The sequence below is a fragment of the Dreissena polymorpha genome, chromosome 4 (assembly GCF_020536995.1).
Source record: "Dreissena polymorpha isolate Duluth1 chromosome 4, UMN_Dpol_1.0, whole genome shotgun sequence".
NCBI lineage: Eukaryota > Metazoa > Mollusca > Bivalvia > Myida > Dreissenidae > Dreissena > Dreissena polymorpha.
In genome coordinates this window covers 45866401-45893015 of record NC_068358.1, presented here as the reverse complement: position 1 = coordinate 45893015, position 26615 = coordinate 45866401, and the positions used below count along the sequence as shown (strand labels likewise).

At 34.2% G+C, this 26615-nt stretch overlaps 1 protein-coding gene across 1 annotated transcript in view; it reads left to right on the top strand.

Moving 5' to 3' along the window:
* The first annotated feature begins 15916 nt into the window (after positions 1-15916).
* Positions 15917-26615, top strand: part of LOC127877463 (translation factor Guf1, mitochondrial-like) — a 32548-nt gene continuing 21849 nt past the window's right edge. The window contains exons 1-5 of the mRNA XM_052423373.1: positions 15917-16250; positions 20817-20916; positions 22380-22497; positions 24686-24834; positions 25411-25491. Coding sequence (XP_052279333.1) covers positions 16231-16250; positions 20817-20916; positions 22380-22497; positions 24686-24834; positions 25411-25491 — 468 coding nt within the window. The 5' untranslated portion in view covers positions 15917-16230. The remainder of the gene's footprint in view (positions 16251-20816; positions 20917-22379; positions 22498-24685; positions 24835-25410; positions 25492-26615) is intronic.

The window sequence follows — 26615 nt, the reverse complement described above, 5'->3', positions numbered from 1 at the left end:
TTATCACATTAGTTTTTTTTAATTCTGCATAATATATTTTCTTATATAAGGCAAGTCAGCACTCACTAATTAATTTTCTTATGTGTAATAATTATATGATAAATAATATTCATACTTGTATTCAACAATAATTTATTGTGTATGGTACAAGCTTGTTTGTTTTTGTTGTGTTTTTGTGGTTTTTTTGCTGTTGTAAGATACTTGTAGTATTACTCAACTAGATTTATATATGAATGTATGTTGAATGTACGACAATTATTTGTATGTACCCATCAAATGGCTGCACATGAAATACTTTGTTTATGAAATTCTGATTACTATATGAAAAGCTTTGTATATATGTACTGTATTGTCTATGTATGTTTGTAATGTTCTACGGAACAAAATAAAGTTTTGCACAGAAAAAAAAATTGCTGATTGCTGAATCAACAATACCAGAAAGTGTGCACCCACGACACGGTCAATGATATTAAGGTAGCGCACCTCTAATGGGCAAATATCCAAATATAATCTAATTAATTATTTTCTTAATCAGCATCATTTCACTGAACTACATGCAAATTTGTAGGTAGGCTTTCCATGCTTTTTAAAAAAATATACCGATTTTTTCAAAACCACCCCCACGCTCGGCTTTTGTCCAGTTTATTTTCACCCCTGGGGTATATAAAAGTTCCATAATTCATTCAAATTTCCAAATATGGGCATGCAGTAGGTGTGTACAGATGCTGTAAAGGTGTTTAAAGTTTAAACAAGATGAAATAAGTATTCTTTTACAGACATTTATTTTTTACAAATTTTTATCTATGGAAGAGCGCCATGAAATGTAAGTGATTTCAGCCAAGTAAAAATTGGGTCGGTTAAAAACAAAGTGTCATAAAATTCAAAATAGTATCATTTAAGTCATATTTTAAACTTAGTTTTTATAGAAACACTATATACAGCAAAAATACCAAGAACTAGACAGATTTACCGTTTACTTTTTGAAATAAAAATAAAAATGCAACATGCATGGTTCGTATTTTCAACAGTAAATCACCCAATTTCGCCATAACGTTGTTTTAATTTTAATAATTGAAGAATGTGCATAAAAATTGCAACATATTTAACAATAAATATAGCTTATATGCCATATTAAATCAAATTACGTTAGAAAATAAATAAAACGCGGTCAAAAAAGTATACGTCGTCTGCAGGATTCGAACCTGCGCGGGAATATCCAAAAGATTTCTAGTCTATCGCCTTAACCACTAGGCTACGGCACCTAATAGTAGGCTCTTCAACCTTCGAAGAAATCGCGGGAAATCATTAGAGGTGCGCTACCTTAAAGTAACATTGCTACTCAAAATCAACGAACATTTCGTACAATTTTTCGTTAAATAAACTTAACAAATCAAAAATCAGTGCTCCTAATGGCAATTGCCGAAATTTCAACGCCAGATGTGGTCTGGTAAAATAGATGTTTATAGATACAAAATGTTCGTTTTTATTATTGTTTTGCATATTTAATTCCATTTTAATTTTCCGCAACGATATCTATTCATAAGACACATGAACACTAACATGGTGTTCGTGTGTTGTATGAATAGATATATTCGCGGGAAACTAAAATGGAATTAATTGTGTCACAAATAAATAATCAAAGTACTGACAGTGCTGGTATGACGATGCTTTTGAGAGGATGGATATAAACGCATCAAGTTAAGTTTATCTACATTACCACAATCACCACAATTGTGTTTGTCGGTACGAAAAAAAATTTGGTACAAACAATATGCGAAAATAATTTGGGTACGAAAACAAATTTGGGTACGAAAAAATATTTGGGAACAAAAAAATTGGGACCGAAAAACATTTGGGTACGAAAAAAAATTTGGGGATGAAAAAAAAATTGGTACGAAAAAAAAATTGGGTACGAAAAAATATTGGGTACGAAAAATCTAGGTACGGAAAAAAAATTGGGGGAACGGGAAAGTAGTACCTGTGGGGAATTTGATCCACACTCGCACATTTTCGGCCCTTTCCGTCAAACATCAGATAAGTTCCTCGAAGGCAATAGTATGAATACACATTTCGGAAGCGGTAATGCGGTCCTACCTACGCGCGTCAAAATGTAAGCGAAATATGTACACAAGTCTATCAGGAATGTTTGAATTAACGAAGAAAATCGTATATTGATGTTAGGTTTTTGAAGAAATGTGCAGAAAATATATTAAACAAGAGCTGTGTTTGTGAAACACAATGCCCTCTGATGCGCATCTTTGAAGCCATACATTTTACCTTTGACCTTGAAGGATGACCTTGACCTTTCACCACTCAAAATGTGCAGCTCCATGAGATACGCATGCATGCCAAATATGGAGTTGCTATCTTCAATATTGCAAAATTTGACCTTTGACCTTGACCTTGAAGGATGACCTTGACCTTTCACCAATCAATATGTGCAGCTCCATGAGATACGCATGCACGCCAAGATTGAAAAAGTTATGGCCAATGTTAAAGTTTTCGGACAGACAGACGCTTTATATTTGACATTTGACCTTGAAGGATGACCTTCACCTTCACCTTTCACAACTGAAAATGTTCAGCTCCATGAGATGCACATGTATGCCAAATATCAAGTTGCCATGTTCAATATTAAAAAAGTTATGGCCATTAAAGTTTTCGGACGGACGGACGGACTGACACACTGACTGACTGACTGACTGACGGACAGTACAACTGCTATAGGCCACCCTACCGGGGGCATAAAAAGCAATGGCGATATTTTTCTCAGCCACATAATTGTTAATAGTTTGATATCACAAAATGAAAGTGAAAGTAGAACTGTCAAAAATTACAACCTGTCAACGTGTTATTTTTGCTGGCACGAGAGGGCGATTAAACTCAATGTGTTCACATTTTGACCATAGGCTTTGTCGATGACCTTTATAGTTTGGGTAGCTTTGATATTATTTATTGCTATCATGTAACTGCATGATTGTGTACATGTTTACAATACACAAAGCATAAATAATGATATAAATATACTGATTGAGCTTATAATAATCTGAGAACTATAGCCAGGTCAATTAAGGACTTAAAATACAATTTTGTGTCCTGATTTAATGAAGAAATGACCATGCATGTCCTAGATTTCAAATTCAAGGCCCTGGTCTGACACATTAGTAACATTACCGTTAAACTGTTAATAGTCTTCTGAAATTAGTTTTTATTGAACTATCTAAGGAAATCTAAATCAGGCACTGATTTTTCTTGTTTTAATACAGTCATTGATCAATTGTGGCCTCTGGGTAATGACCAATTTTTGCTTACTTGTCACACGCTTAAAACTTTCCACACGTCTATAATAGCAAATCTGGATTTAGGTGATCTTCAATGGTACATTTAAACTTTAGCTTTGTTACAAGAGTGCTGGTAAAGTCCAGTCACATATTTAAATCTAGGCAATGTCAAAATCAAAGTGTCAAATACAAATGAAAGATGCGTTCATTAATTATTGTCCAGTTGTTTACTACTGCTGTGAGTTTTTATATAATATAACTGATGAACATCATGTGAGAAAAAATTCACATTTTATATCATTGTATATCAGGTTTAGCAGCCTTTTAGATAACACAATTTGCTAGTTTTCAATGTCGCTTCTGGGGATCGAACCCGTAGGGCTTTTAGGAAGATTCTGAAATGTTCGATCCCTCGAGAGCAACCAAACCAAAAATTAAGTCAAATATTGCCGACTTGGTTTTTTGAGTCGGTTCATGAGGGATAATGATTGGTCATTGTCAGCTCTGGTACTACTTACATGTACCCCGGGTACTCTTAAGTATACTTACTCGTACCTTGGGTACTTTAAGTATACTTACATGTACCCCAGATACGGTAAATATACGTAATTGTACTCGGTCCATATTAGACTGTACCCGAATTGTATTCGCGCCCAAAATCCGATGTCGTAAAACGCGCAACCGATTAACTATAACACACTTCTCTTCAAAAAACACTGCATCAACATGCTTTTTGAGTATGTGTTCCAATAATATAGAGGCCATTCTACAGAAAATTGACATAAATGTGTATATATAAAAAAAAATAAAAAAAAATAGTCGACAACGACTGATTTAGGGTTAAATTTCCCGGGTACATTTTAGTATATTTCCCGTACCCGGGATACATGTAAGTATACTTAAGAGTACCCGGGGTACATGTACGTAGTACCTGACAATGAACAATCGAGCGATAATGGAAGGTGCAACATCTCTCACACCCACTAGCATCGCCTTTAGCAGTATTCAATTCTCAACAGAAAACTGGAGTCATTGATCCCGAGGGACAACAAAAACTATTGATTAATGTTCGAAATAATTTGATTAATGACAATTCTATTATTTGAGCCAGGTCACAGGAAAAGCGCAGTCCAATCAGTATCCAATTATATTATTTGTTATTGTCAGAAAAACGCTTTTAAGCAAACAGCTTTCAAGCGACTGCAGGCTGATCTAGATCCAAACTGGCCACAATCAACTTAATGTCTCTTTCACTGTGACACAGTTCATTTAACTTTAAAATGATGAAAAGTACTAACATAGAAGAGAGAGTACAAACCAGTAAAGATTTTGAAATCAATGTTGAATTTCAGGACAGCTTGGTGATCTGCAAATCCCCGATGAAATGTTGATATCGGGTATCATAGTCATTCAATAAGTCGCAAAATGCTCGAATACAATTTATTTAAAGCAAAATGTGACTTAAATTGATAACTAAAATACCAGTATCATCAGTATGCCAGTTTTGCCTTGTCAATATGTCGAGGTCCAGAAAGTGTTTCATTTCACATTGAATATATCCTTCGAATTCCATTTATTGTTGCATTACTAAATAGCGAAACAAGCCGATTTAAGCTGTAAGAAAGTTTTGACACGAGTGTAGAAAGTGATCCATTCACATCGAATATATCCTTCGAATTCCATCCATTGTTGTCATTAGCGGAGATTTAGTGAATAAATAATTCATATATCATAAATGACAGCTTCTAAATAGCGAAACAAGCCAATTTATGCAGTAAGAAAGTTTTAAATCGAGACTCTCACGGGGGCGGCCATTGTTGAATGTTGAAACACGAACGACAACTCTGCTAGGAGAATGTTATCAATGAAAATCAACGAGCAATCTCCTACGCAGTGGCGATTGCCAAGGGAAGTAACTGAAAAATCGAGTTATCTCAATCGGACTGGCTCGGTCTTTTACATTGGTCGCCATTGTGATTGTTTTTTGATGGTTATCATACCTTAGACGATGCTGTTCCAGCATCGTCAAAAACGAGCATTTTGAATCTTAAAAAAATCTATGTAATCATACCACATCTAACGTTGAAAGTGTAGCTATTGCTATAAGGAACACTGATTGTTTAGGTGTTAACTTTATTTTACGAAATACTTTACGAAATGTTCGTTTATTTTGAGCGTTAAAGAGGCTTTAACCTACATCAGATGGGGAACCAGTACAAACCATACCAAAAGTCCAGGTTACACCTCATAATGGTTTGAAGCTAATATTGAAGCTAAACCCGCAAAAGGCAATAGGTCCAGATATGCCTCCAACAAGGGACCTAAAACTACTGGCATATTAGTGTACATTGTATCTCTTCATATATACCAGACTAGCCTAGCGGCAGTATCTATCCCAGATATATGGGAGACTCCCACAGTGTGGGTAATAGTCAAGCAGGAGACAGGTACTAAGCGAGCAACCACCACACAGAGTCACTCACTTGCTGTAAGATACTTGAGCAGATTATTGTCAGCAACGTTGAGCGACACTTTGACAACATTCTCACTGACTGTTAGAATGAATTTAGAAGGCGGTGGTCAAACAAATGAAGTCCCAACATGACCTAGCCATTCTGGACTTAAGCAAAGTGTTTGACAACGTTCCCCACCAGCGTCGGTTGACCAAGCTGCATCACCATGGTATACTCAAAGAGACATGGGAATTGATCCGAGCCTTCCTGGTTGACAGAAGACAGTGAGTTGATGTTGATGGAGCACCTTCAGATCCTGTCCCAGTAGTTATTTGAGTGTCTCAGGGGAATCTTCTGGGACCTGGTCTCTTCCTAATATTCGTAAATAATATCCCTCCTAAAGTTTCATTCAAGACTAAGCTATTTGAAAACTAATGTGTGATCTACAAACATGTAACTTTCCTCAAATCGCGACTGCGAACTGCCCCAGAACGACCTCCATCGTCTGTGGGTATATTAGAAGTCTTGAGAATGTAGCAGCATTCTTCAAGTCTGCAGAAAGCGATCAACGAAATTATACAAAAACACTCTCAAAGGCCAAATACTTTTGCATGTGATGAAGCCTAAAAGTACCTTGCGGTGGATCAAACAAAGGATATGTCATGGATGTCGCAAATTCAAAACCCATAAGGAATGGCATTAGTATCCTTGGATTTTACATCGGAGCTTAAGAATAGGTAACGAGGATGTCAAAAGTGCAGGATAGTTCTTTTTGTTCACCCGAATTTCGAATGCAGCAGCACTATCTGGAACCTATACTACAAGGACCATATCTATGATCTGGAGATGGTCCAGATAATAGCAGCTAGGTATGTGACGAACCAATATCACATAACCAGTAGTGTCTCATCCACGACTAACCGTATACAGTAGGAGACTTTTGAGTCAAGAAGGACCAAGGCACATCTGACATTTTTTATAATACTACAAATGACAACATAGGGGATCCAGCAATACAATAAAATCGCTTAAGCAGGACCCGGTCAAATCAATTTAACAAGTTCCTGTCAATATCAACATATGCATCTTAGAACAGAAACAGCTTCTTCCCAAGAATGAATATTAACTGGAAATATTTTACGACATGAATCCCCTGACATGGTTTCATTCAAACGGGGACTAGCAACAATCAGATTCTTTAAGGTCAAATGCCGATTGTATTACCAAAAATGCTATTTTTTAAATATGTATATTCTAAAACGACTGAAATTATGACCAAGAGCAATGGCAAAAATATTATGATACTAAAAATTATATTGTTTTCCGTAAACCGCTCGGGTATTTCCGCCATCTATCGCATCGGAAACGCATTTTAGTTATGCCGTTTTCTAGATCGCATTTACGGATTATTTAAATGCAACTATTTTGTATTAACATGTACGCATCAATGGTTTGGCAACAAAAACAAGTTATTTGAGCCCTTCGCTAATCATTAAGAAATAATACTATTAGGTGAATCTTCACAACAACTATAAAAAAAAATGACAAATATCTTTCAACATGTAAAATAACTTTAGTTATGGCCTGTGTCACCATTAAAATTAAAAGTGTCAAAACTATAATGTGTTTTTATCAATTATATTTCCTCAACTTATAAGAAATTGTGACGGAATAAAACAGTTTTATTTCTCTATATACATCAAGAGACGTTGAGTCTTATAGACCTGCTGATCGCCAATTGCTGGTAAAGATATAGTCTGGTTCCCAGCTTCTATTGTACACAAATAGAATACAAAGGGGTAGGTAATCCAGACTAATAAAGATATCGCTCTTAGCTTTGGGATGAATGTTTCTATTCTGATTGAGGTCGGATATATTCATATTTCGTGTAAACGAGAGGATTGAAGTACCAGGCGCACCTGAGAGGCCCAGTTTGTACGAGAATTGTCAACATTTATGTTATTTAATTGCTCGTTTAAAACGGTATTTAAAATACAATTTTCTCGTTTAACCGAGTGTATCTTTAGAAAGAATTTAATCATTCTAATGTATCTTCCGATGTACAGTGGACATCTAGCCAATTCGCTATACAATTCAAGAGTATTTGTAGAGGGTTTTACATTAAGGATCCATTTACAAAACTTTGTGTGTACTCTTTCTAAAGTTTCATCTTGATCGTACCCCCAAACTTCCGAACAGTAATTTAATACTTATGGGGCATAAGCGTTAAATAGGTTATACATGATATACATTGGTACTTTGTTATTCTTAATTAAAGACATGCGTGCATATAAAGTTCGCAATCCTTTCCTCGCAAGTGTTTTCAAAGCTCGAATGACCCGCCGCTGGTAAACACAACCTCTAACTAGTTGAAAGAGTTAACGATTTATACCTCTTGGTAATTATACAACCATTTGTCGTAAGCACCTACTCTCCCCTTTTCCGAAAGATCATGATTTTAGTGTGTGTTATTTTATATTTACTGTTACTGTTAGATTCCAATTTTGAAAATATGAATAAAGACTATCAAGAGAATTTTGTAGACCATCCTTAGATTCCGACACCAGCACTGCGTCGTCAGCGAATGGTAATAAAAAATAGCGATTTCGTCAATATTTATAACTGCATCTGTATTTTCTTTTAAGTGCATCTCAATATCATTTAGAAAGAGAGAACAACAGATCGGAGAGTTAATCTCCCCCTGAAATAATGTTGCAATTAAAAAAAATGGCAATGTCCCTAAATGTTTTATGCAAAGTTTAACTTCACTATACATAGACCGTAGCACGAATAGTAATTTTCCGTCGATTCCTAAATATACGTATATTATTTCGGTAACTTGAAACGAATCAAGTTATCATTTAAAGTCCCCAATATTTAAAGCTTAATGGCATGAACATTAAATACAAATTAGCTATTTAAAAACAAACCTCAGTTAATTTGAAACTCAATGCAAGTGATTTCGTTCCAAAGAAGTATTTTAGGTCTATTTTACTCATTTTATGTTTCAAATATAGATTCTATCGTGCAAAACGCAGTGTTGCAAAACGCACACTTTTATTGCTTCAAACTTTATACAGCCGGGATTCAATCATCAATTTCGTAAAATTATGTACCAAAGCATGAAACTGTATTCACCCGGGATTCGATAATAAATATTGTGACAATATATTTTTTAAGTTATGTGTTTGTTTCGTTATATTGCTTCGTTGCACCTACTTCGGTCCATGTGAATTACCACGTCGCTAAAGTAGATTAACCACATTTTCTTTTATATCATCCCGATAAATTAATGCGTTTTGCGATTGAATGCGTAAACATCATAACCAGACAGATCCTTTTAAAGCCCCATTAACACTCAAAATCAACGAATATTCCAATAATTATTTCGTGAAATATAGTTAACCCATACAGAATCAGTGTTCCGTATATAATAGCCATACTTTTAACGCTAGATGTGGTCTGGTAACAATGTATCTTGTTAAATCTATGGTACCAGGCCACATCTAGCGTTCACATTTTGGCTATTGCTTTAAGAAACAATGATTTTGTATGGGTTAACTTTATTTTTTCGAAATATTTTACGAAATATTCGTTGATTGTTGGGTGTTAATGGGGCTTTAAATAATGTCTTGCACCAAGTTTCTGACTACAACGAGCATGGTGTCCTATACTTATTAGGTAACGAGTGGCCGCTCTGGTTTGCTTTGAGTTTATGAAGATTTTCTTTCATTCAGTTTTTAAAAACGACCACCTCTCGGTCACAAAATGGTTTCCCATTTTTCGCTGATTTCTTTTGTGACAGAGTCAGAGGTCATCTGACAAATTGCGCGAAAACGACGTCATTATCAGGGTTGCATTGTTGGTAATTTTACTGTGGTAAGTTTACAATTTTCAATGGTTATGTTACAACGAAGTAACCATCGTTTATACAAATACAATTATATTGCGGTAACATAACCATGTAAATAACTGCGTTAATCAAGTTGCTGAAGTTAAAGGGGCTTTTTCACAGATTTTGACATATTTTAAAGTTTGTCATTAAATGCTTTATATTGATAAATGTAAACATTGGATCTTAAAAGCTCCAGTTAAAAATCAAGAATAAAATTAAAAAAGGAAAAAAGTAGCCGGTACCAGGGCTCGAACCAGTGACCCCCGGAGTCCTGGAGTTAGTCTGAAGTAAAAACACATTAGCCCTCTCGGCTTTTCCGCCGAACATACACATTTAAAGTATTTTATACCTTATATAAGCAATCTTCGTAGTTTCGTTAATTTAAACGACAACAACAGAACTCTCCAAATTATTCAATCGTTTCGCGTTGCAACGCTTTATGATTTTTAGGTTTTCAAATCGTCAAAAGATGCATATAATGGCTATATTAGACTATGGTAAATGTACAGTAATACTGTTTCCTCGCAAATATCATAACTAATACGAAAATTTGCGAATCTGAAACAACTTTTTTTCAATTATGTCAATTTACCAAACCGTGAAAAGATCCCTTTAATATTAACCGCTGTTTATACAATTGAGCGCTGAGGTTAAAAAAAACCTTCAAAACACAGATTTTTAATGTTTATCAAAATACGTAAATGTTTTACATATATTTACTTTAATTTTCGACTGATTTTCTGAAAATAGTTTGAACATATTGCATAACTATGAATTGATAGTAAATCGACGATTGGTCCCTCTCCTTATACCATCCCGCCTGCCATCTCGTTCATTGATGATACCTGTTATCAAAGCAATGACTTAAAATGAAAACCAAAACTGCGACTTTGTACATGTACTTTTTTGGGAGTATCTTTGCATAAAAATAGAATATTGGAATATGAATTTTGGATGCGAATATTCGGCCGATGTTCGAATATTCGAATATTCGGAAATACGGTCCCATCCCAATACAAAAAACAATAAGTGTTGTGTGGTTGGATAACATAACGTAATGAAAAGTATTGGTTATGGAATGCGCTTAAACAAATTGACGTTATTTTAAACAATTTGGTTCCTAACACGTACATACGTAAAATTCGTAAACAAAACATAATTGGTTTAATACCTTTTTAATTAGTATTTATGAAAAACAAGTATGAAATTGCCCATCGGGCATCAAAAGTTGTGCGAACGTTGCTGCAACGTAATATTTAGGTCGCAACGTCGGCAACCATTACCGAACGTTGCCACAACGTTGCATACAAAACATTACCCGGACGTTTCATCAAACGTTGCAGTTTGGTTGTCACAATGGTGGATATGAAAGTTTTCCCGACGTTTATTTCCAACGTTGCTGCAAAGTTGTATTTAGGTTGCATTCAAACGTTGCAGTTTCCCAGTGGACATCCACCGTTGCTGCAACGTTGTATTTAGGTTGCATTCGAACGTTGCAGTTTGGTTGTACCAATGGTCTATATGAAAGTTTTCCCGACGTTTTTTTTCCAACGTTGCTTCAACGTTTTTTTCCAACGTTGCTGCAACGTTGTATTTAGGTTGCATTCAAACGTAGTATTTCTTTTTTTAAATAATATAAAAAAAATAAACAAACTATTTACTGCCAACCGCTCTTTCGAGTATTATCGGCAGATATGCACACTGTCGAGTCAGTCTCCTAGAAAGAACCAGTACTTGGTGTCTACAGAGGGGATAATGAAACGCTCCCCGAGTAGGAATCGTACTTTATAATAATACTATACTTATACTATAATATACTTATAAAAAACCAATAGGGAGTTGATACCCCTCGCAAATACACCCAGATGCGGCGTGACATATTCTTTAATTCTTTCCTCGATTCAGTTTACCTACAAAAATTGTTACCAGTGAATAGATCGAGATATAAAACGAAAAGCTCAACATATCAAAAACAATTTGTATCATTACGACGCCGACAAATGCCCGCTGATCCCCATCTAAAAACACAGAACTAGCCGGCCCGACACCGCACGTCTGCAAATCCACCACATATCTGCCCCTCTCCGGCGGTTCGCGCTTCTATAGTGCCTTTAAGAGAAAAAAAACTTTTCATTACCTTATTATTATATAACTATATATTTGCGTCTAATGGTTAGATATAATTACAGATAGTATATTGATATATTCAAAAGGGAATACAGTCCATGGTTACATACATAATGAAATTACCACACCCATAGCACTGCGAAAGTGTACATTACTCAATATTTATTATTTTATTAGGCCAGCGCAGATTTTACGCGTCATTTGTAAGCTTGAATTCTTATTTTATTTATTATTATTTTATTATTGTTATTTATTTTAAATGCGATTTTAAAGAATCACGCAAGTTTCAACATACTTTAAAGTGTTTGCCAATCAGATTCTATTTTAACATGAGATCAGAGCGCGTGATTTGTTAAAAAATGTGTAAATCTTTAACATACAGTTTTGTTAAAGTGACAGTCCAATTACCAAACAATTCAAATCGTTGGTTTTATTCATGAACTAGTGTCAATGAGCTCTTTTCTTTTCATTTCGCTACAAACCTATATACATGACTATAAGACTTGTTTTGAAAATGTGAACAGATACGTTTATATAATTTAATATTTGTGAGAGTCCAAACAGAAAATGTACATGATACGCTGTTTAAAAACGTTCTAGCTTTGTATATATTGATAAATGTCACATTTGGGTTAATTAATATTACTGCAATAAGACACATGAATAAGTTTAAGACATATAGCGATAATGGTCACATTATTTGAACATATATATATTGGCAGTTAATTAGAATCGGAATCATACATACAATAGCTGGTTGATAAATAAACATATATGAAAATAAAAAAACAACATGAACTGAGTTTAATCACATGCATTAGCTAGTCGCACAACTTTCCAACATATACTAGGACAAAATCGCAAAACAAATTAATGACAAAATTCTTGTAAAATTAACAATTACTACCAATCTAATTTCTAGTAAAGTACTTACACAATTGACAATTAGTTACCACGATTTAATACTCACCAGCGGCAACTATCAGCATAAGTGTTAAAACAACAACAACCTTCATCATCGCGATTTTGCAAGTACGTGTCACAACTGTGTATTTGACGGTTAAGAAATATGCATCGAAAAAGGTTTATACAGTCAAGTTACCATTGCCGGATCATTACCCATAGCGGATCACTTTGATGTTCAAGACTGCGTATCGCAATTAATAGTTGACATTTTTGGAAGAAATTTTGCACACAGCATCTTCATGATCTTCAATGCGTGTTCTTTAAAACGCACTGATTGAATCGTAATCGGAGATAATCTTTGTCAAACATTTCAGTTTGTTTTGCTGACATTTTGACTTCCGTTTCGTTTCAAAATCGAGGTTGAACATTTTTCGCGGCCACGTGCTATTACTCTGGATGAAAGTAATACGTTTAGGCATCAATTTAAAGTCCATTTACTAGTATAACCGTCTTCAAAAGTCCATTTCAATTTTGATTCGTATTTAAGATTCCGCAACAACTTAAATGAAATAAAGAGTTAGCTAGGCAATAACGTATCAAGCGTGATAATATCCGTATTTATAATATATTATATTAAAATATATGCAAATATTGTTGATTCTAATGATAAAAGATCTCAATCTTAATGTTTTAGTTATGTTCCATGTTCAATATCGATGATAAGATATGATTAGAACAATTTACATGGTTTATAAGATGCCCATATCTTTTTTATCTATTTATATAAGATTTTCAACGTAATTCACACAAGAACACAATGCGTAAAGTGTAGATACAAGATCACATATAGAAAACAGTTAATAACAAAAAAATGAATATAATTTATTACTGGCAATGTAACTAGGTCATTGAAAACAACACAGTTCTTGATGATTGTTGAAACATGCTTTTGACTATCCAATCATTGCGTGTTTGTTAATCCTTATTTATAATTAAATAACAATAAGTTTCACTATCTGCCATAAATGAATACTTTTCAAACAAACGTTTGGAAACTGTGCTCTGAAACCAGTCAGCATCGGTTTTGCCACCAAGCGCCAGTAACAACGGCAGTTAGCAACAGGCAGTAAGCAAAATGCAACTACCAAAGCCGAATGCAAGTTACCAAATTATGACAGCAGGTGGCGCACTTTTTTCCGTATGTTGAATAAATTACTGTTCGGAAAGACGAAAAAACAAACAAACCATTTCGACTACTATACTCACATTGTGTACACACCGGTCTTACTGACCTGTGTACTAACGCGGAAGGAACAGTGGGTAGCCCTTCTTTTATGACTGAAAAGAGAAATCGAAAGGAGGTTAGGTAATCGTGCTTCTGATAATCGCTATCAGTCTTAATAGAGATTCAAAATCACATTTAAACATAATTAAATAACATTTCTTTAAACAACATTCCGTTTCAAACACACAATAAAAATCGATTTTTCTTTCATTATTAACATTTTCATTCCTACGCAGAACTACTTTGGCGGAAGCATAATTCCCCAAACCAGGGGAATGTGATGCGTCTTAGTATAGAGGTGACAATTACGTAGTGACGTCACCATCTATGTCTAGAATGACGCAGTGACGTCACCATCTATGTATAGAATAACTATACTCAAACTTCGCGCGGTACGGAATACCGTTATTGCCATCGTGTCGCACTATCGTCATCGTATTGTCGCTTTGTCGCCATCGTACTATCGCGTTCTCGCATTCTCGCCCTCTGGATTTTAATGAGTAACGACGATAGAACTAACGGTATTCCGTAGCATGGAACTATAATTTCCACGTTGTTGTTTTACTCTTTTTTTAATGTAGGTACCGGTAATTTATATTTCATTATGAACCTAAACATCTACATATTAAAAATATAGTACGATTTTCACCGGTGGCTCCAGGATTACTGGATAGGGGGGGGGGGGGGTATTGAAAGATTTGCTGTTGCCCAGTTTGCCGCTAGGGTCCCTGTCAGGTGGCAGGACAAAGCCCTGCTAGGGGGTCCAGGGGGCGAAGCACCTCGGAAGCTCCATCATTTTAGTGATTTTGAAAGTTTTGACAACCACTTCTCGAACATGTCATGCCTTATGTACTTTTATCTAATGCCCTTCTTATAATGCCAAAAAAGTGCATAGTTTATACGTAATACAGATACGTATTCGTTTATAGAGAGTCTAAAGTTAAAACATTTAGCGATTGTCTGTGATTAGTGGGAAATGTTGTGTACGAAAAAGAAGAAAAATGAGTTTAAATAGGTGATTTAGATCTAGATCTAGTTAAGTGTGAAACATAAACTGAATTGACTTTACTTTGGCGATTTAAGCGTCCGCCCCCCCCCCCCCCCCCCCCCTTGGAGCTGCCTATGATTTTCTTTGATGGCAGAGATTGTATGTGTGATCATAGAGCGGTCGACAACTCTGCATGGAGATTATACATTACCGACTAACCTGAATTATAGTTCCCTATGTTTTATAATGGTCATTAAACTAAATATGTTTATTATTGTACTAGAAAACCACGTAGTTTTTATGTTGGTTTTTGTATTACTATAAAGTTATCTCCATTATCTTTCTAGTCCCTATATTTGAAAAATGCATACGATATGAACAAAAAAGGGACATTTAGACGGTAATATGTGTCCGTAAATTATAATATTGCTTATTATGGTTTCGTTGTTTTAATTTTAATGTGTGACGTAAACAATACATAAAAAAACTTAAATATATTAGTGTTTTGTTTAAAATGTGGCTTGAAAAAGTCATTTTGACCTATTTGGAGCCTGTTTCCGAGGGAAACGAAGTAAAGTTGTGTCTATACCGATTCGCGCACTTAGTTCTCATTGAATGCTCTGAGCTTTTATGAGTTCATATCTACTGCTATTCATATCGTATACATTTGTTCAACGTTATATATATATCTATATTGTCTGCGTGTTTTCGTATGCGTTTAAGAGACCCACACCCCTCCTCATTGCTATGAAAGTTAATTTAGGAATGCAAACGAGAGATGAAACTTAGCAGGGACCTATACAAACACAGTTTCTATAGGTCTATGAACGTAGCTGGGGATTATTTTTAACTACTTTCTATATTTTTACTATCTAACACTTCTAAATTTACTCTTTTTTACTATGTTCCCTTCTTCTTTCACCACCATTTACGTAATAACCAGTTTGGCTGCAGCGATGTACGATGTATCTGGAGAGGTAGAGAGTACATTTTCAAGATTCAGTCGAACAGGATTGATCCACGTTTTAAAAGGAACTACAGACAAACTATATATAATAAACTAAATTAAAAATATAAGAGAATTCTCATCCATAAATCAAAATACCGTAGCAACTATGATATCGTAGGTCATGAGAGGGCTGGACCAAACACATAGCCTATGACGCCCCAAACATTCGTTAATGCAATCCAAGATGACAGCCCCCTTAGTGTGCGATGAAGGTTTTTATTGAAAATAATGCACGAATCCATTACGCTGGAGATCTTTTTTTTACCAAGTTAAGAAAGTATAGAAGATGAATTCCATTTTAAACAGGTAAACTGATTACACAGAAGCTCGAGCGCTATCTGATGTGTTTACATTATCTCGAGATTTTCGGACTGGCTCTTAGTTCGGACACATAAAGTTTGATGATGATAAACAAGTCTGTGTAGTACTGAAGATTAAATGAATGTTAAAAGCTTTGCTGAGATCGTATAATGTGAACAGCAGTAAAAAAAAAGGTTCAATAATACGTTACTGATTGCACCAGATTCGATTGCAAAACGATGATAACTTACTCATGCATTAATTCCATAATTTTTGCTGGTTGAAAGTTTGAAACTAGACCTCCCAAAATTGTGGCTGTGCATGACATGTTATGTTTTTAAAGCATTTCTTCATATAAAAAATCGTAAGACGTTTTGCCTTGTGACATTATGACCTAAAAATGATGTACTACAGAGACAACATCACCTAAATTTTTGGAAACCTAATCTTGCCAATATAGACCAGTTGAATGTTATTGTTTACATTCTGGATTTTCCGCGCATGCGCACTGACTGGTTGGCAAAAAACACTGGTTACAGTAAGGTAAAACATGTATAAAGGGCTTTTGTTTAGTCAATAAATTGGTAATAAAACCGAAATAAACATTAAAACTTTTTAAAAAATAGTGCCAATATATCATATTTAGTACCAAATGAATGTATATTCACAAATAAAATTTCCTCTCATAAAAATACAAAGTAGATATAAGCATAGAGTAAACGTGATCGGAAGACTAAATACTGACAATCCACAAAACAAAACGATACATAAGCCGTATTCTTTCTGATAGTGAGACACAAATTAGATTTTAACAATAATAAAACATATATTAATTGTATTATAATTATAAGTGGGGTGGATAGTGTTATTTTTTATCAGCGATCGATAGTGTCAGCGGTGCATTTAATCAATAATAAAACAAAGCCCTAAAAAGCGAAATACATTACAATTTTTAAAAAAATTGTGGTAATTTTATTTTACATTGAATTAATTTTCCTTTCGTTTTCATTGAATGGCAATATTAATTTTATTTAGCATACAAACGGAAAACCCCTGCATATTATGCAAATTTAACTGTCTTTGCATGCATGTTGAAATCTCGTTACTAGTAATAAGGAGTGATACAAATCTAGCGTTTTATGGAAAATGCATATATGTAATTTATTTAACGCAATTATTTACCCGTTTGTGATTGTTTGTGTTCATGATGGTGTTTCGTACACTGCAGTAATTTACAATCTTTACAGGTAATAGCGGAGTTTACTGTTGCTGGTACCCGTTAAATACCTTAATTGCGTAGCAAGAAAATTGCACAGTATTTTAAATGTATAATTATTAAACAATGTATTATTATGATTAAACTGGCTAATATATATTCACTAGTTCCTGTTAATCCATTTCCGACAAATGTCTTCTTTTTTTAATGTTAAAATATTTTATTGAAGCAACTGTTCAGTATTTTAGCTTCTAAATTTGGCTAAAAGGACCGCTCAATATGCCAAGAGATGACATGGAGGTATCGTAACATGTGTTAAACACTGTTTAATGACCAGACACTGATCTGCCAAATGTGGTTTATCCAGGGACCCAAGTATAGGTCCCTGGGTTTATGACACAATGTTTTCTTTGTAATTGTTTGGACAGTATCCGATCATAACGAGATAATCGGGTGGTGATGAACAAAGGTGCAATTAAACACCGGCATATAAATGCTGCAACAAAGAGTGTAAAAATTAGTGTGAACAATTAAATCAAACAATTAAATGAATCAAGAGAATTTAATTAATGTGTAACAGGGTAAGTTTTTTCCAAAGACCCATAGAATACATTTTACAGGTCTTTGTTGTTTTTTTCAGACATATAAAGGTTCAAATCAGTTACCCTATGTTGCGTACATAAAATTGACATATTGGTTGTTTGTTATCATCCTTATTTGTTTTTGTTCATTAAATTTAATTTATTCTGAAAGAATTTCAATTTCTGAGAATGTTTCAACTGAAAATGGTCGCGAAGAAATTCCAGGTAGAGAGATTTTTGTGGTTACCACATATCGAGCTCTTAGATTGTGTTCCACTCCAGTTGTTAGTAAAAACAAATAATAACAACAATGTAATCGTTCCAAATATGCATTTCCTTGCATGCTAATGTATTCAGACATAATTAGTAAAATTATATTTGATATTGTGCATGATTATCCCTAAAAACGATGATTTTGTCAACATTCTCTATATGCGCTTATATAAATTCTACCTCTTTTTGCCAACCAGTGGGCGGAGTCTAAACTTTGCAGGTGCGCGTGACGACACTTGTCAACTGGTCTATTCAAAATATATTTCTGTAAGAATTTCATCCAATCAAATATTAGCACATTTTCTGATGCAGACACCTTGTGTTTATGATGTCAGACCAGGGCTCACACAATGTTCTTGAATTAAGCCATTTAAACAAATATTGAGAAATTGGCTTAACAAAATGTCAGATAGGATTAAATGCATAAAATCCAGATTTTGTCTTTTTGCCATATTGTAATAAACCATGGGTACTAATTTGGATGTTAATGTGGCTTTTTGTACTGACTTGTTTATATTTAGAATACATAATTGTTACATGGATTGTTGAACCTAAGTACATTATAGTATTGAAACAGTTGTATTCTCAATTGTGTAGCAGTCAACATGTCTACCACCTCTTCCATGTATGCATTTGGTTATGTAAGGGGAGAGTTTGTGTGGCTTGCCTGTTAGCTAAGTCAAAAATTTCCACCTTGCTCTTTTTAAAGCCAGTCGGGAGTACTGCTGCACACGTTACTGTTTCAATGAAGCATTTTTCATTACCGGTAAACCAATGGAAAGACAAAAAAATCTTACCCGACATCACATGAGGTCTGATGACTGTTAAAATTTTCCAAACCTCACCAACTTTAAGCGGACCTCGTTCTTCTTTAACAAAACAATGGAAAATACAATTTAAAGAGTTTTTTTTTTAATTATAATGATATTAAACAGTTCTAAAAACAATAAAATGAAAACTTAATTTAAACCTGTAGTATGAGAACATATGGTAAACCTTTCAGTTATAAATAAAGAAAATATTTCGATCTTTTTATACATAGTACTCTCATAGTGATGATCTAGTCTTAAGTGACTTAACTATCAAACTGTTCTCTCTGTACTATTATCTCACTCTTTTGGCTTAATCTTCTCACTACCCATGGCGTAATTGTCAAGCTTTACAGCAGCAACATATGATGTAGATGAAGATGATGGCGACGTCCCTGCACAAACCATGTATTTTCGCCGTTGTATACCCTTGGTTACTTTTCTTTAATTTTTAAATGCTGCTCGCTTTCTAGCCATATCAGAAAGAAAGTGATTAGCATTTATTTCTTATTAATATTCTTATTATATCTCAACATTTACTAGCTAACAATTTTCTAAGTGAGAGCTGTAATTTTATCAGTGTGTTATGTCACAAGCAAAATAGCTGTTTGAATCTGTTTTATTTAAAGTTAAAAAATCTATCAAAGTAAAATAAATGTAAACCAGTCAGTATTATTTTATACATATTCCGATTAAGTTTCGTGTTCATTTTTTAACCAAAATTTTACATATAGTTTTTTTGATTGCAAAGAGGTCAGACAGTTTCAGAAATATGATTGGACCTCAGAAATTTTTATTTAATATGTCCAAGGTCCGACGTCTTTGGCATGGGTTGGTTTCATTGTTTGTATTTACATACAGAATTGGACACAGAATCTGAAAGAGATTTAAAATCAATTATTCATGAGAACGATAACATAATTTTGCCAACTGTATCTCCCAGGGTCAAATATACCTCTGATTATCATATATGTCAAAGTCTCTCAAGAAATAAAATTTATTTGAGCGATAGATTGCTCTGACCATGGGCAAACTTTTCAGGCCATGAAACTTATTTTCACATATACAAAGTACCATATATTTGTGATGATGGTTTTGACATTTTTTTTTAACGAATTGATCTGTCAATTAAATCTTTAGTACACAGATGCTGCTCGAAGATGGTTAACACCGTTCCATATCTAGGTAATATTTTAATGAATTTGTCATGTTGCCATCCATTAAGAGATAATTATATTATTAAAATTGTGGGCTAGACGATTTGCTATTTGTGAAAATTAAGCCACTGTCAGGCGTAGCTGCAGTACATAAGTTCAAGAGAAACAAACAAAAACTAATAATAAATCACTCAGATGTGTGAAAATGCAGGTTTGGCATGAACAATGACTTTTGAGTTTAAATCTCCATGATTTGCATTTTTGACAAGTGTAAAATAATAAGAGTGACAACCATGAATCTCTTCTTTGATTTAACGTAGAGACCAAGAATCCAATTTTAAGCAAATGTTCAGCTGTATTATTACTCCAGACATGTAAGAATAAGTTCAGTGGATCAGTCACTTGTATGAAATGAAATTGACCATCTCCATTGTTGTATTTCCTCAACCTTACTATGAAGGATTGGTGCATGCTCAAAACCACCCCCATTCACCATTTCTGCTCATAAATGTGCACATTTTTATTATCTTTTTCAGATACATTCATGTTCTTAAGAAGAGAAACCTTGATAAACATCTGCTTCAAACAATTTTGGCCTCAAAATACTTCAGTACATCACCATGGCTTTGGAATAAGGTTGTTGTTGTTTTTATATAGATTTCAAAATTTGTTGTCTAATTTCTTAAAATAAATGTGTAAAACGCTTATAAAATGAAAGTTTTTCAAGCTTTCTAAACAAAAATCAATTTCCATTTAAATAGATTCAAGAACTTAATTTATAACATACCTGCAATTTCATTGTGCTTCTCTTCATGTTTTAATATTGTTAATAATATTTTCCAAAAATTAAATATAGAATGAGTATTTTGTTTTCATTTGTGGACGCATATTCAAGACAAATAATCGGACAATCATAAAATATTTTTAAGCAATAAGCATCCTATACTTTTTATTATACCCCCATTACCATTGGTATTGTGGTTTCTACATGTATTTAGGAGTCACTTTGTCGGGCGGTCGGTCTGTCCTGAAATTTCATCCAATCTTCACCAAACTCGGTCACAAGTTGTATCTTGATGATGTATAGGTCAAGTTTGAATATGGGTCATGCCGGGTCAAAAACTAGGTCATGGGGTCACTTAGTGTGTTTTAAACTTAAAGTTTGTCTGGACCATAACTATGTCATTTATCGTTAGATTTTAAAATAACTTGGTACATTTACTTACCATCATGGGACGGTGTGTCGTTTGAAAAAAGTATGTCGATATCTCCAAGGTTAAGGTCACACTTGGAGTTCAAGGGTCAAATGCTTGTCCGGGCCATAACTTTATCATCTATTGTGAGTTTTAAAATCATTTGGCAAATTTGTTCACCATCATGGGACAGTGTGTTGTGCGAAAGAATTTTGTCCTTATATCCAAGGTCAAGGTCACACTTTGAGTTCAAAGATCAAAAATATCCATAAATGAGCTTGTTGGGGCAATAACTATGTTGTTCATTGTGAGATTTTAAAATCATTTGGCACATTTGTTCACCATCATTGGACGGTGTGTTGCATGAAAGAATTACGTTGATATCTCCAAGGTGAAGGTCACACTTTAAGTTCAAAGGTCAAAAATGGCCATAAATGAGCTTGCCCGGGCCATAACTATGTCATTCATTGTGAGATTTTAAAATTACTTTGTACATTTGTTCACAATCAATGGACAATGTGTCATTCGAAAGAATTACGTCGGTATCTCCAAGGTCAAGGTCACATATGGAGTTAAAAAGTCAAAAAGGCCATAAATGAGCTTGTACATTTGTTCACGATCATTGGACGGCGTGTAATGCGAAAGTATTTTAAAAGTTCAAAGGTCAAAATGGCCACAAATAATATGACATAATAATTCTTAAAAATCGCCATAAATTAGATTCTCTTGTTTTGTGAAGACAGCCTAAAAAATAGTTTGTGTCAATGCGGCACGTTGGTGTATCACGTCTATGACAAAGCTCTATATTTATTGTAATACTTAATATTTAAATACTTGTGTGCTTTGTTAAATATAAAAGCATTTTTGTACAAATTAATATTTTGGTTATGCTGTTTTTTTGTCTAGGGAAGACAGAAGCCAGATCTCTCAGAATTTCCACCAGAGCTGGTACGGAATTTCAGTATTATTGCCCATGTTGACCATGGGAAGAGCACACTGGCAGACAGATTCCTAGAATATTGTGGTTGGTAGATATGTGTAACCTATACTTCATTTATTAAATATATCCTTGGTTACTTTAATGTAAAATGATTTGGCTTATTACAATTTATGCACATAATGTGAGATTCAAGTGTGTGAAATCTTAAATTTTAATAATTAATGTGAGCATCTGATAAGAGATTGTAATTGAAAACATTTAAAAAAACATTGTTCACAAAATGACTCAATTGTTATTAATTTTGCATTGTTTACTGATCTCAAGTGCAAAGATGACTCTAGATAAAGTATTTTTGTGTTGTTGTTGATTATATGCCACTTAAGAAGAAAAGTTACTAATTTATTTCAGTATCCATCCTCCATAATTGTGTTTTTCCAGGAATGCAGCATCTCTAATTGATTAATGATCAGTTCAATTTACTGCTCCTTGGTAGTTTTTTATGTGATATGAAGAGGCCAAGACAACTGACTGTCTGAATTTGTTTATCAAGTCACTTGTATAAACCTTTTCTCAGGTTTTATTTCCTTGCTTTTGATGTTTCAGTTGTATATTTAACCCATCCTCAGGTCATAGAGGTTGATTTCCACTGGTTATACTGGTTATATCTATCCTTCCTCAATTCTGTATGTTTTTTTATCACTTTTTTCAACCCTCTACCAGTTCTTATTGTATCCCAGATTTTATATCAGTTAAACCAACCCTTCATCAGTACATTTCATATATCAGCTATTATATCAGTTAAACCAACCCTTCATCAGTACGTTTCATATATCAGCTATTATATCAGTTAAACCAACCCTTCATCAGTACGTTTCATGTATCAGCTATTATATCAGTTAAACCAACCCTTCATCAGTATGTTTCAATTATCAGCTATTATATCAGGTATTGAACCCTTCATCAGTACGTTTCATATATCAGCTATTATATCAGGTAAACCAACTCTTCATCAGTACATTTCATATATCAGCTATTATATCAGTTAAACCAACCCTTCATCAGTACATTTCATATATCAGCTATTATATCAGTTAAACTAAGCCTTCATCAGTTTGTTTCATACATCAGCTATTATATCAGGTATTGAACCCTTCATCAGTATGTTTCATATATCAGCTATTATATCAGGTATTGAAACCTTCATCAGTATGTTTCATATATCAGCTATTATATCAGTTAAACCAACCCTTCATCAGTATGTTTCATATATCAGCTATTATATCAGTTAAACCAACCCTTCATCAGTACGTTTCATATATCAGCTATTATAACATGACCTACGCTCCAGGAGTGAAATAACGTAATGCTCAATTTTGTTTATTACACAAGTGTTATTACACTAGTTATATAACTGTGAAATGCCGTCATTTTTGTGACGAAATGACGTCATTTTTCCAACAAATTTCTTCAGTTAAACTCTTTTACAATGTGAATAAACGGTGAAAAGAGCATACAATAAAAAGAAAATGTGTTGGTCATGTTATAAATAGAATGTTAGATTCGTGGTCATTTTGTATTGACTTTATTAAACTCGTCATCTAAATAAAGATAAAAACTCGGCAAGCCTCGTTTTTATCTTTATTTAGATGATTCGTTTAATAAATTCAATACAAAACGACCACTCATGCAAGATCCTACATTTATATCAGGTATTGAACCCTTTTTCAGTTCTTTTTTATTACCCCCACATCTACTGATGTCGGCAGGCATAAAACGATTTGCCAGTCCAATCGACAGTCAGAAGAAGGTTAACCCAAAAAGAAAAGCTTTGAATAACATTAATAATGACTCCTACAAAGTTTTGATACTTGCATAGATGTTGTCTACCAACACACCCACATCACCCTTACCTTTCTTCCATCTTGACATAAACTCATTTTTGGACTTGGACGAATTTAGATGGTCCAAATTGTTTTATCATATTTTCCAGTGATCTATAAGCTCATTCTATCTATTCTTCTTTACCAGGTGTTTTAGAAGTTATAACTTCCCTTCAACAGTTCATGTTTGTATTGCAGGTGTTAAATCAGTTATTATTACCCTTCTTCAATTCATGTTTGTATTATTGATGTTTAATCAGTTATAAATTCCTTTCTTCAATTCATGTTTGTATTATACAATGTAGATGTTATACCCTTCTTCAATTCATTTTTGTGTCCAAGGTGTTATATCAGTTAAACCTCACCTTCTTCAATTCATGTTTGTATTGCAGGTGTTATATCGGTATCCGCGGACAACAAGCAGGTGCTGGATCGTCTGCAGGTGGAGAAGGAGAGAGGCATCACTGTGAAGGCCCAGACAGCCTCCCTGTGTCATACGTACAGTGGCACCCGTTACCTTCTCAACCTAATAGATACCCCTGTGAGTGAATGATGATGAATGGTTTGGAAATTGTCTATTGAGCCTTGTTCTGGAAAAATGGGGCTTAATGCATGTGCATAAAGTGTTGTCCCAGATAGGCCAGTGCAGCCTGCGCATGCTAATCAGTGATGACACATAATGATCTTTACTAGATTTTCTGTAAGGAAACTTAACAATGCAGTCTGCCCATCCTTATTTTTCTGAATTTTCTGTTAGAAGGGGCTTCCTTTAAAAGAAAAATTCATTAAATCGAAAAATGTCATCCCTGATCTTGGACAACACTTTACGCACATGCATTAAGCCCAGTATTCCCAGAGCAAGCGAGGCTCATTTAAATATGAGAGCATTTAAGTAACATTTTCTAATAATTTGCTTTTTCCATCCCAAATCGATGACACATTGCTAATATAATTGCCATTAGGCAAATTTGAAAAGGACATTTCATGAGTGGTGTGCATGTTTTTGCATGCTTTTATGCCTATCTCAAAACTGTACGGGAATCAATTCATAACATCTATTACATCCTGCATGAATGAGTGTATTGTTTGCTGTTACACAATATAAATCTTATTTTAGGGCCATGTGGACTTCAGTTTCGAGGTTGCACGGTCTCTGTCTGCCTGTCAGGGTGTTATACTGCTTATTGATGCTAATCAGGTTTGTAAAGGGAATTGAAGTTTAGTGCCAGAACAAAAAATTCTATCAGTATCAGGGACTGTCCAGTGTCCTTTTTTTGCAGTTGCACTGTCCGTCCCTAGTCCCTTCTGTATTCCGTTTTAGGTATCTTACACAATGCTTTCATATATTTAGCTGTTTTTTGGTTTGTGAGTCAACCTATATGACTTACAGATGAAGTGCTAGTTTCATTCAGGTCCATTGATTTTTTTGCGAAATTATAGGCCTTGGACTTTTTCCGTTTCTGGTTTTTAAACAAAATGCTTTCAGCTATTAACGGATTGTTGGTATGTGAGTCTACCTCTGTAACTTTTAGATAGAGTGTGAGTTTTGTTCCGGTCCGTTGCTTTTTTTGCAAAGGTATGGCCTTGGATTTATAAATTTCCTCTTTGATACCCTTTTTCAGGAAATTTTTTACAAAACACATTAAGATATTTAGCTGAGTTTTGGTATGTGATTCTACTGACATGGCATACAGATGAAGTGTGAGTTTCGTTCCGGTCCATTGAGATTTTGCAAAGTTAAGGGCCTTGGACTTCAAAGCTTTCTGTTGTTCATAGTTGTTTTTATGAATGCAATGCTTTCACATATTTAGCTGATTGTTGGTATGCGAGTTCGCCGTTATGACTTTCAGATGAAGTGTGAGTTTTGTTCCGGTCCATTAATTTTTGACGATGTAATGGGCCTTAGACTTTTTATAAAGTTGCTACTGTGATGTTTCAAAGCGCAGTGGGGGGCATTGTGTTTCACAAACACAGGTGTCGTTTTTGATAAAAACATCCTATTGAATGAATTTTCTCTAGAAATATATGCTCTTCTTAAAAAAATTGATATAACTTTAATGTATTATCATTTATTCACTTAAAGACTTTTACCCAACTGCACATTCGGGAACTTCTAATCTGCATATGGCAATAAAAGCGCATTCTATTCATTTGTAATTGATTCCTTGAATTCATATAGGTGTTTTGAAATAAAGAAATGAAGAGAGATGTAAGCTGTGATTTACACATCATAAATTAATTTTGCTCTTGTCTGGTTTTATTTCTTATCCAGTCATTCACAAAATATATTGCATTTTTCACAGTTACATGCCCTGATTGCTC